This window comes from Epinephelus lanceolatus, chromosome 19, assembly GCF_041903045.1.
Source record: "Epinephelus lanceolatus isolate andai-2023 chromosome 19, ASM4190304v1, whole genome shotgun sequence".
Taxonomy (NCBI): Eukaryota; Metazoa; Chordata; class Actinopteri; order Perciformes; family Serranidae; genus Epinephelus; species Epinephelus lanceolatus.
This window is the reverse complement of record NC_135752.1, coordinates 41,991,345-42,004,035: the sequence shown is the minus strand read 5'-3', so window position 1 is coordinate 42,004,035 and position 12,691 is coordinate 41,991,345. Positions and strand designations below refer to the sequence as shown.

Here is a 12,691-nt window from a genome sequence, read left to right as displayed (position 1 = left end):
ACCCTCACAGCTGATCAGGAAAAACTCCCCAAAAACAGGGAAAAAAAACGGTAGAAACCTCAGGAAGAGCAACTGAGGAGGGATCCCTCTTCCAGGACGGACAGACGTGCAATAGATGTCGTACAGAACAGATCAACATAATAAATTAACAGTAATCCGCATGACACAATGAGACAGAGAGAGAGAGAGAGATGCAGGTAATGACAGTAGCTTACAACAACATTATTGAAAGTAATAATATATATAGTTATAGTTCTGGCTACTGTGGTACAATATGTTGAAAGTATGTATTAATATCTGGCAGTATACATGTGTGACAATAGTCATATGTAGAATAACAGTAGAAGTATGACTAATGACTAATGATGGCAGCAGCAGCAGGAGGCATCTGGCAGGACCACGGCAGCAGCACAACCACACACGTCACCTAATGTTAGTGTACTGTTACCCTACTGGTAGCCTAATGTTAGCATACTGTTACCCTACTGGTAGCTTAATGTTAGCATACTGTTACCATACTGATAGCATACTGTTAGTGTACTGTTACCCTACTGTTACCCTACTGTTAGCGTACTGTTACCCTACTGGTAGCATACTGTTAGTGTACCGTTACTCTACTGTATATGTACTGTTATCCTACTGTTACTGTACCGTTAGCATACTGTTAATAATAATAATAATAAAAATAATAAACTTTATTTATAGAGCACCTTCCATGCACGAATGCAGCCCAAAGTGCTTGAACAAAGCAATATCAGAAACAACAAAACAACAACAGTTAAAAACAACACATCAATTTAAAAAACATCAACAAAACAAAAACAATAACAGTGATAAAAGATAGGTTTTCAATTTCTTTTTAAAAATAGCTAAGGAGTCTGCCATTCTCAGATCTAAAGGGAGAGTGCTCCATAGTTTAGGGCTATAAAAACAAAAAGCAGCTTCACCGGTTCTCTTGTGGGACACCTTGGGAACAACAAAAAGACAGGCAGTGGAGGATCTGAGAGTTCTTGTTGGGGCATAAGAAGAAAGGTAATCGCTGATATAAGATGGTGCTAAATTATTTAAGGCCTTATAAGTTGAGTAACAGAACTTTAAAATCAGTCCTAAAAGAAACAGGCAACCAGTGCAATGATGCAAGCTGAGGACGAATGTGATCTCTTTTTTTTGTATTTGTTAAAATCCTGGCTGCAGCGTTCTGAATAACTTGTAGTTTCTTCAGTGACTTTCTAGGGAGACCAGTAAAAAGGGAACTGCAGTTGTCCAAACGGCTAGTGATAAAAGCATGTACAAGTATTTCAGCATCATCCTGAGTTAAAAAAGGTCTAATTTTGGCAATGTTTCTAAGGTAAAAATGATGTTTTTGCAACTCTGTTAAAATGGCAAATAAAATTAAGATCAGAGTCTAAAATCACTCCTAGGCTTGTAACGTGATTTAATCTGCTGGAACAGACTGCCAAATTTTGACTGAAGTTTCTGCCTTTCTTCTAGTGGACCAACAAGTAAAATCTCTGTTTTCTGCTCGTTTAGCTTTAAAAAAAAAATGTGTTCATCCAGATGTTAATATCTGTAAGACAGGAAAAAAAACTGTTTAACACACTAGGGTCTCCTGATGAAACAGAGATATATAATTGCATATCATCTGCATAACAATGGTAATGTACATTATGAAGACTAATTATTTTACCTAGAGGGAGCATGTATAAAGAAAAGAGGATCGGACCAAGGATGCTCCCCTGAGGTACACCATACTCAACATCAAATGTCTGTGATACATAATCACCTAGGCTAACAAATAATTTCCTGTCAGACAAGTAAGAACGAAACCAGTCAAGCACAGCACCAGAAAGACCCATCCATTTCTCAAGTCAATAAATTAAAATGGAATGATCAACAGTATCAAATGCAGCACTCAAGTCAAGTACAAAGAGGACAGCAACGTTATTCGAGTCAACTGCGATTCTGAGGTCATTAACTACTTTTAATAAGGCAGTTTCTGTACTGTGGTTAGTGCGATAGCCAGATTGAAATTTATCCAATAAATTATTAGTGTTAAGATAATTAAATAGTTGATTAAATACAAATTTCTCTAACAGTTTACCGATAAAAGGGAGATTTGAAATAGATCTGTAATTGGCTAAGTCACTAGTGTCAAGATCAGGTTTCTTGAGCAAAGGTTTCACCATGGCTGTTTTAAAAGCAGCAGGGAAAATACCAGACTGTAGAGAAGTGTTGACGATTCTGGTAGTGTCATTAGAAAGGCACAAGAGACTGGATTTAAAAAGTTTAGTTGGAATAGGGTCTAGTGAGCATGTGGATGACTTCATTTTGGTTATATTGGCACTAATTTCACTATCTGTGACTAAATTAAAAGATACCATAGATGGAGGCTCGCTAACAGGTAGATCGCAGATGGTTGTTGAATGTGTGACTAAAATACTGGACCTAATGGTATAAATTTTTCCTTTAAAAAACAGTGCAAATTCTTGACATTTACTTTCTGAGTTTTGATCATTTAGGCAAGGCATCGGTGTTGGATTTAAAAGAGAGTTGATAGTGGAAAAAAGGACTTTAGAGTTGTGTTTCATTCATTCATCTTCTAACTGCTTCATCCTCTTGAGGGTCACGGGGGGGCTGGATCCTATCCCAGCTGACATCGGGCAAGAGGCAGGGTACACCCTGGACAGGTCACCAGACTATCACAGGGCTGACACATAGAGACAAACAACCATTCACGCTCACATTCACACCTACGGACAATTTAGAGTCACCAATTAACCTGAATGTCTTTGGACTGTGGGAGGAAGCCGGAGTGCCCGGAGAGAACCCACGCTGACACGGGGAGAACATGCAAACTCCGCACAGAAGGGCTCCCACACCCGGGATTGAACCGGCAACCCTCTTGCTGTGAGGCAACAGTGCTAACCACCACACCACCGTGCCGCCCAGAGTTATGTTTATTTTCAATAATGATTTTTGAGAAATGGGCCTGTCTTGCTTGTTTAACAGCATTATTGTAAATGCCAATATGGTATTTAAGGATGTCAAAGTGAACATTTAGTTTACTTTTCCTCCATTGTCTCTCAGCTCTACGACAGTTTCTTTTAAACTGGCAAATAGCATCAGTTTTCCATGGTAGCTTATGGGTTATTTGTCTTTTTTAATTCTTGGAGGAACAGCAATGTCTAAAGTGGATCTTAATTTTTTGCTGCCAGCTCTGGGGAGCTCGGTTCATTTAGGGAAACATGAATTCCAAGCAGAGCATGATAGCCCCTCTTCGGAAACTGAGCCGCAATGCAGTTTTCCAACATGATAATGACCCAAAACACACCTAGAAGATGACAACTGCCTTGCTGAGGAAGCTGAAGGTGAAGGTGATGGACTGGCCAAGTATGTATCCAGCCCTAAACTCATCTGTGCACCTGTGGCCCACAGGTGCACAAGCTGAAGGTGGAGGAGCACAAGGTGTCTACACATCCATCTGCTCCATGATGGAGGAGTGGGAGAGGATTCCTGAAGCAACCTGTGAGCTCTGGTGAATTCCATGCCCAAAGGGTTAAGGCAGTGCTAGATAATAATGGTTGGCACACAAAATATTGACACTTTAGGCACAATTTGGACATGTTCACTGTGGGGTGTACTCACTTATGTTGCCAGCTGTTTAGATGTTGATGGCTGTGTTTTGAGTAATTTTCAGAGGAAGGTAAATCTATACTACTATACAAGCTGTACACTGACTACTTTAAGTTATACCAAAGTGTCATTTCTATAGTGTTGTCCCATGAAAAGATATAATGAAATATTTGCAGAAATGGGAGGGGTGTACTCACTTATGTGAGATACTGTATATGTACAGCTTTGCACTTTAGCAAACTTGTTTATTGACCATGATTAAGTTTCAGGGTTCGCATGGTTATGAAATTCCTGGAAAAGTCATGAAATCAAACAGTTTTCCAGGCCTGGAAATGGTTTGGAATTATGTGAATATTTTGGAAAAGTTTTGAATTAGTAATGATCCGATTTGATATCAAAGATAACAGATATAAGACAAGCTGCATGAACTTGGATCCAACACTTGTCAAAAATCAGTAGATGAATTTAACATGAATATACTAATCATAAGTTTATATATTTTTATCTTTTTAATATCTTCTAATATGTGATCTGGGACCAAACACTTCCTCTGGATGTAATTATAAAATGTAAACATACTTTTTCTCACAGTATAGTCAGATCAAAGAGTCTAAACAGCTGTTAGAAGACTCCAGAATACAGGAAATGACATCATCTTTGTTAAAACATGTTGACCTATAGTCACTGTGTGGGCTTTGTTAAACTATTTAAATTAGGTCATGGAAATGGGTCAAAATATTATGGTAAAGTCTTGAAAATGTATTGTTAAAAATGTGTGGGAACCCTGTTTAAGGCTGTTAGTCAATAGACGTTTAACAAATGGTTTAGTGTTGAAACATGCCTGTTTCTACCAGTCTACACCCTGCTTTTATTAAAACATCTGTTTTATTACATTCCAGATCGCTGTCCTATGTTATATATAAAAGCAACCACATGAAAGCAATCTGTGCATTATTATCATAGAGCTGGTTTATTTTAAGTGTAATATCACATAATAGACATGGTCTGTATATAACAAGAAAATTATATTAGTCTACATTGATCCTCATTCCACATTTATATAATAGTCCCATACTTACATTTTATATACATAAAATATACATACTTATATTTTCTAGTGGAGTACATTAAGCAACATCACTAATGAAAGCATAACTTGTGCAACTTAGCTCTAGAGTCCTAAAACTTTGCATTTGAAAGGTCTGCCATTTGATCAATGCAAATGTGATTTCTACACATTTAAAGTCAATAAAATATATTTTATTGTCTAACTTACGCAGCTCTTTCCTTTATGTCCAGAGGCCCATGGTCTGCCTGGTACACATTCAGTGCATTCTGAAGGGAGTAGGGGTTCAGGCACACAGGTTCAAGGCCTGGATGAAGGGCCATGCGCCTCGGCTCCTCGGGCAGCTCTCCACATTTATTCTGAACCTGTTGGCATATATGATATGTGCTGTTTTAGTGCTAGATATCCAGCACTCTACTGGGTGTGTATTCATATATGTGTTATTTACTTACTGCATTCAATTCTTTGCAGCAAAAATTCTGCTCCTCCGTGGGTATCATAATGCAATCTTCACAGGTGCACCTGTGTAAGGACAGTATCATTCACAATGTGACCAAGCTGAATTTTAATAGATGTGAATTCTGTGTTATGAACAATCATACAGTTATCTGAGCAGATTACAGGATAGTTTGATACTAAGGTTGTGTGTTGCCATGACAGTAAGCAATCCTCATAAAAAGTTAAAAGACCTGCAGATATGTGTAGGCCTAATAATACATGAGCTAAATTTTTACTTTAGTCTAATACTGATGATGGTGGGGCCTCATATTCATTAACATGCCAAAAATATTACATGATGCCTGCTAGATTGATGCTTGGCTGTAGAGGCTAGGCTAAGCTAAGCTAAGCATAGTGTGCTAAAGTGACAGAAGATGTTTTATTCCATAGCCTAGCTTAATTAAGCTATCGTTGGGTTATAATAGACAGTTACACACATTGCTATTTATAATTGGGAGAAATAAAATTACCACTCTGAGACTCTCTCTCTCTCTCAGACTGAGAGGACCGAGGTCCACTCTCATGGGGGTTAGTGTCCTCTGGCTCAGAGCTGCATTCTGGCTCTGGTGGCTCAAACATGCAGGGCTGCGGTTGCAGAAGACAGTTCGGAGATGCATCCATTTTCCTGGTAGCAGTGGTGACTTTGATTGACAGGTGACACTTGGTAGGGTGCAGGGTTTTCGCACATTCGGCGGACACACCCACAGCGTTTGAGAGCAGAGACAGAGGCTGATTTTTACACAACTTTGAAGCCTAATTTCATATATTTGCCGATTTTTTTAATCGTTCAAATTTGACATGGTAGCTTACAACACCTTTTTCTGTGGTATGTCAAACTCAGATGACATATTTATTCTCACTTTACATGGACTTGAAAATCAAATACTAGATCATCAACAGCACAGGCATTGGATATCAAAAAATCTTGTCCTGGCCTTGTCATCAAGTCGTCTTTTCACAAGTCTCATTGAACTGAGTTGATACAGACATGGTGACATTAAAAAGCACACAGAAATGGTCAGAAACGGGAACACGAGTGATATCAGAAATATCTATTTCGATACCTTTTGTGAGGACCAAGTCTAGTGTATTTCCATGATTGTGGGTAGCCCCTTGACATGCTGCACCAGACCAAAGCTAGCCAGAAGATCTAAAAATTCCATGGCATATAAATCAGTGGTATTATAAATATGACAGTTAAAATCCCCAAGTAAAATAATACTGTCATAACTGGCAGGGCCGTCGCAACCGGACAGGCAAACTAGGCAACTGCCTAGGGCCCCGAGCTGGAAGGGGACCCCCAGAGACGGTTGACATTGGTCCATATCAATGACAATATGAATGGAACCGCTATAGACACTGCAGCAACAACAACACGTCGGAATCCCCCCTAACGGGCCCCCCCCCCACTTGCTGCTGCTTGTGAGTCGCTAGAGGGGTCCTCCAGGGACTGCTGACATTTGGTCTGTAATCAACGACACAATTTGAAACCCCTTAGAGACACTGCAACGACAACACGTCGGAGACCCCCCTAATGGGGCCCCTACAGCTGACTGAGCTGACTTGCCACTGCTGGTGCTGTGCGGCTGCGGCAAAATGAAGCGAACGTATCCCTCAGGATACGCTAAAAGAAAAAAAAGCAAGAGGAGGATGAAAAGAAAAAACGAGACAGTGGTAAGTGAGAGTGTGTTACAAATAGTTATTGCCACATGCCACTTTGTCCCAGTCCCACCAAGCATCAGAAAAGTTTAATGTTCAATGCACAACATGACGACAACAACAACAACAGCTAGCTAACATTAGTTAGACAGTGAGTGAACCAGCTTGAAGCTTCTAAACTCTTGAGACATATCTGTGTGTTTGTTTGAACAGAAGAGATGTATTATATGACATTAGCTGTGTTGCCATGGTTGTGTACACAGATCACTGTACCTGCAATAAGTTAGTGCCAACGACAATGTTAATTTCTCCCATTAGTAATGCATTTGTTGTCAAATGCTAACATTAATGAAACCAACATCAATTCTGCTGTCAGTAGAACATCTTATTCTGTCCAAACTGTAACTAATTTGTATTTAGAAGAGGAAGATATTATGTTAACATGAAGCATTGAAGTTGTTACTGTTGTTCATTAATTATTTCGTACAGATCTTAAATGTTGAGTGTTTGTGAAGCACATACACACAGTTCTGTACTTGCATGAAAATATTACAACAAACTCCCCAAACATAATTGAGCCTCAGAGGGATCTGCTCTCCAGTTTAAATCTGTCATGAGATTATTTAATTTAAAATGACTACACAAATATTTGTCTTACACAATGAGTTATTGTATTTATTTTTGTATTTTGTTGTTATTGTTTTCTTTGAAAGGAAGCGTGTGTCGTTTTGTTATTTAAATAATGTAAAGCAATTTTGCTTTGTTTTTACATTTTTCTATAAATAAAGGATTTGTTATGAGTGCTTCATGTCTTCTCAGTGTCGGAGACGGGTGCTGGCGGGGCAGAGGGGGGGGGGCCCAAGGTGCCTCTTGCCTAGGGCCCCCAGAGGGTCTTGAAACAGCCCTGATAACTGGTGAGAGCAATAGACATGAAATCAGAAAACTCAGATAAGAAGTTGGAGTTGTATTTAGGAGGTCGATAAATTGTTATAGTTAGTATAGACTGCTGAGTCTTAATAACCGAGGCTAAGTGTTCAAAACTTGAAAATTAACCAAAGTTACTTCTTGAGCAGGTGAAATTGTTAGAGAAGACACTGGCCACTCCTCCTCCTCTTTTATCTTGACGACTCGAGTATAGAAAGCCATAATTTGGGGGAGATGATTCCAATAATATGGCAGAAGCAGCTGAAGAGAGCCAGCATTCAGTTAAGAATAAAAAAACTGAGACTATGTTGGGAAATAAAATCATTAATATAAAAGCTCTTATCAGAGAGGGATCTGATATTCAGAAGTGCTAACTTTATTAGTTCAGGTTTTGGTTATGGGCAGACAGGGATTGATTGAGTTTTAATTTTCACTAGGTAGCGAGGGTCAGATCTCCTGCGCATTTGGCAGGATCTAAAAGACTTGTAAGAAAGTGACCATGCATTCAAGAGGCCAATTTGTCTTGATGTGCTGAGGGGGTTAGAATTAGGGGTGGAGTTGGTTGAAATAAACAACAAATTGGCATTAGGGGCCCATGGGGGGGGCAGTGGTGAGTGAAAGAGGAGTTTGAGTTGCCACAGGTGGCGGGGAGGAAGAAGTCTGGAAGGGGGTGTGTGATGTAAACAACAGTCAGTCACGTGCAGCGCGTGTGGCAGTTTGTACAGCATGCTGTACAGCATGATGCAAATTAGCAGCTAGCATCCTACTGCCCAGTTGGTTTGGGTGTACTCTGTCCAGCTTGTAGAATGAATAGCGATTCCAGAATAGGTTAAAATTGTCAATATAGACAAAGTCAAAGTCTCTGCAGGTGGAATACAGCCAGGTATGGAGGCTGCGGATTCGGTTGAACCGCTCATCTCCAAGAGCCAGTGTTGGAATCGGGCCAGATATGAACACTGATTTACCTGTGGCGCATCCTACATGGACAATAATTTTAGTGACTGTGGAGGGCAGGGAGCGCAAAAGCTCCGGGAGTTCATTTAAGATGACAGGCACAGTAGATCCGGGGAGGCAGCAAGTGACTGTCTTGAGGAAGCGGACTTGCCTGATGATGGAGTCCCCCACAATTAAGGTGGTTGGTGGGAAGAGGGGGCGAGGAGGTGCTGGTTGGGCACCTACAGTTACCCTACCATTAGTGTACGTACGTTAGCGTTGCTCAACGTTAAATATGGATCCGGATATGGACGGAGCCTTCTCTCCGTGCTCTGCGTTCATTTCCTCCGTATTTCTGCACGTTTCCATAAAGCTTACGGATACGGGCCAAACGGAGTAGTACCACCGGGAACCATGGGGGCAGTTTTGCTGTTACTACCCGATACGTAGCTCTAGTGAGACATGAAGAAATAACAATTCAACTTCTCTCATCTTCAGTACTAGAGAAAAGAGTTCTCTGTCCTCCAGTCGTGATGTATTTAATGGGCTTATTCAAAAAATTGTCGAATACTTGCCACGATTTTCAAATTGTGTTTTTGCTTGTGTTGCCCATCCCTAATTGTTATCTTACCGTTAGCATACCATTACCCTACTGTTACCTTACCGTTGGCGTACTGTAATCCTACTGTTAGCTGACCTAACCTACTGTTAGTCTACTGTTAGCGTACTGTTACCTACTGTTAGCTGACCTAAACTACTGTTACCCTACCATTAGCGTACTGTTATCCTACTCTTAGGCCCAATCCCAATACCCCCCCTTGCCCACTACCCCTTGGCCCTCGAAATGAAGCAACGAGGGTTAGGGGTTGAAATCTTTCCCTAGTAATTGGGACACCACTCACTACATCACTGCGTCAGTTACGTTCACGCATACTTAAATATTCTAAACATTAAGCTGCAAGTCATCTACATTTCCAACCAGCATCTACAATTGAGTCTCCAGTTGAGTTCATCTTACCGATCACATTTGCATTATTCATCAGGCTTTGATGAACAACAGACGACAGGGGACTTCTGCTAGCTAGATAGCTAGCTAACCAGGTAACATTACGAGGCAGCATAGTTATACTAGCTGGCGTGTTATCCTAATGTGAAAAATCCGATAATTTTGCAGAACAGGACAGATGACAGACGCCAGATAGTGCGAGCTAGCTAGCTAGCTAGCTAACAAGCAACCTGACGACGGTAACGTTAGCCATGTATGAACTTTTTTCCCCATCTCTTGCTTGGTGATAGCCATGGCGACGTCTATCTCTTGCTGGTAAGTCAGCCTCTGAAATCCCTCGCTACGAAGGGCTAGTTTCATACCCACTACCCCTCGTTATGACCCCTACCCCTACATGCAAAAAGGAATTGGGACACCACTACCCCTCGAGGGAACATGCAAATGTAGGGGTAGGGCTAAGGGGGGGTATTGGGACAGGCCCTTAGCCTACCATTAGCGTATTTTTACCCCACTGTAAACGTACTGCTACCCTACTGTCGGCGTACCGCTACCCTACTGTTAGTGTACAGTTATCCTTGCGTTACTGTTAGCTTACTGTTAGAATACTGTTAGCTTACCATTAGCCTATTGTTACCACTGAGAGACACCGGTTGTGTTTCAGGGTTAGAGGTCATCTCATGATTCACAGCAGGTTTGAAGGCGGCTGGTGGATCTCTGTCACATGGCAAATCTGACAGTTGACGCAAGGATTTTAAACAGACGCAGCTGTTCAGCAGAAACAATGATGATGAACTGTGAAGACCGCTGACGTCATCACAAAGATAGAGGCCAAAGAGGCAACACCTACCACTTGTATGTCTCCAGTTAATTCAGAGCCCACCAGTTTGTCTGAAACGCCACGGGTGTCACAATTTCATCACAGCTGATTAAAGCCCAAAGAAGCTGATAAATCTCCGTGTCATGTGACCCCACTGTGAACACTGACTGTGACCTTCAGGTCAGACGACGTTACCAAGGGGTTAACGAGATGTTACCGAGGCATGATGGGATGAATCAGTGACCGCAGTAACTGGAGCAGAATAATCACCATGGTGACAGTGAGGACCGAGGTCGACGACCTCCAGTGACAAATAAAGATACAGGGTGCTGAGCACATCAGATCTTCATCATCATTATTCTGTAAGAGTACACTCGCTGACACTGTGATTGTAATCTAATTACATCCAGAAGCTCCTGATTCTCAGTGGTCTAGATTACATCAGTACAGTTACGCTCAAGATCACAGAGTAATTGAGTATCAGAGTAACTGAGGATTAGACGTCCATTCAAAACGACTCGACCTGACAGCTAACAGCTAATCCTCTCTCTCTCTCTCTCTCTCTCTCTCTCTCTCTCTCTCTCTCTCTCTCTCTATCCTCCGTGTGTTGTCTATGTGTCTCGCCCTCACAGGACAGTTAGCTAAATGCTAACGGTGTTAGCAGCAGATTAGCTTCAGTTATTGATCAATGATCAATCAGTCTCACCTTCTGAGTGTCCATCAGCTGAGCTGGAGGAGGAGCAGACAGAAGTCACTGACGTCACTGCTTCATTTCCTGTCTGCACCTTCACAATAAGAGCCCCCCCCCCCCCCCCCCCCCAACACGAACTAAGAATCTGAAATGATTTTTTTTATGTCTTTTACAGCTGAAAATAAAAATGATGAAAAAATAATGTCAAACAAATAAAAACCAACGGGGTGGGGGGTGGTGGGGGGTTCCAGGGTTTTTAGTAATAGTTTTAATATTTCATCTTTCTGAACTCTCCTGTCTGTCTTCATCCTTCCTCCTCTTCTTCACCTGAACCCCCCACCGAGATTTTTCATCTGTGGACGTGAAATCAAACCTGACTGTTCTGGTCTGGAAGTGACGGCGCCAGTGATGTCAGTATAAACACAATGTTTTATTCGGAGTCAAAATCGACTGAAATAAATTCATAGAAAACAAAGACGAGACTCCTCCCACACAGACGATCTGACCAATCAGATCAGTCTGACCAAATCTTCTGTTCCTGATATGACCTGAACATGATGATGTCACAGTGACGCTGACCTTTGACCTTAAGTATTTTATCCTGTTACACATTTGTTCTTTAGTTATTTTTTTTTTTAATTTTATATACTTTATTAATCCCTGAGGGGACTAACATATGGACAACATATGGACAACATATTTACTGAGGTCACACTGACCTTTGACCTTTAGACTTTCAGTCCAACTGGACGTTTGTGCCAAATTTGAAGAACTTCCCTGAAGTTGTTTTTGAGACATTCAGCCGGACATACGGACGATAAAATAAAACTGAAATAAAATAAAAAAAATATTAAAAATGAAATAAAAATAAAATGTCCAGCCTGGTTGTCATTAGAGCGGACACTCTGTAATAAAACTTATCTGCTCGCCCTTCTTAACAGCCCTACCAAAATAAGACAATTGCACTATAATAACAGTTTTGTCATTAAAAATATGCTTAAAATCTGGAAACAAATTAAGCTACACACAAAAGCACCAAATAGGTACATCGATAGTCCCATATGTGAGAATCATGCATTTCTTCCTGGCCTAAGTAATAGAGTTTTTGCAGACTGGAAACTCAAGGGCATTAAAGATATCAGTGCCTTATATCTTGATGGGCACTTTATGTCGTTCAAGCAACTACAGAGTGTGTATAGTATCCCAAACTCTTACCATTTCAGGTATCTGCAAATTTGTGATTTTGTAAGGACAAATATACCTAACTTTGATAATATCTGCTATGATAACTTTCTCGAAAGCATCAGTAAAGTGGAACCAGGTAAAAAGGGGGCAGTCTCTTACTTCTATCAAGCTATTGAAGAATATGTTGATGCTGTGCATAAGCAAAATTGGGAGACTGAGCTGGGGGAGGAGATAAGTGAGGAGACCTGGGAGGAATGCCTTGGAGTGTACACAAATGTT

The 12,691-nt window shown here is 40.8% G+C and overlaps 1 protein-coding gene across 2 annotated transcripts in view; it reads right to left on the bottom strand.

Annotated features, from left to right (window-relative positions):
• LOC117269847 (FSD1-like protein) overlaps nucleotides 1–11,306 on the bottom strand; it is a 39,305-nt gene extending 27,999 nt beyond the window's left edge. The window contains exons 1-3 of one of the 2 annotated variants that reach the window (XM_078161932.1): nucleotides 5,668–6,721; nucleotides 5,152–5,221; nucleotides 4,910–5,064 (exon numbers count right to left, since the gene is read on the bottom strand). Coding sequence is in view for 1 of the 2 variants with exons in the window: in XM_078161931.1 (XP_078018057.1) it covers nucleotides 11,243–11,257 (15 nt within the window). In the remaining variant the exon portion in view is untranslated. Of the gene's footprint in view, nucleotides 1–4,909; nucleotides 5,065–5,151; nucleotides 5,222–5,667; nucleotides 6,722–11,242 lie in introns of those variants that run through there. The other variant, XM_078161931.1, reaches the window with a different exon arrangement.
• Between the last annotated feature and the right edge of the window lie 1,385 nt (nucleotides 11,307–12,691).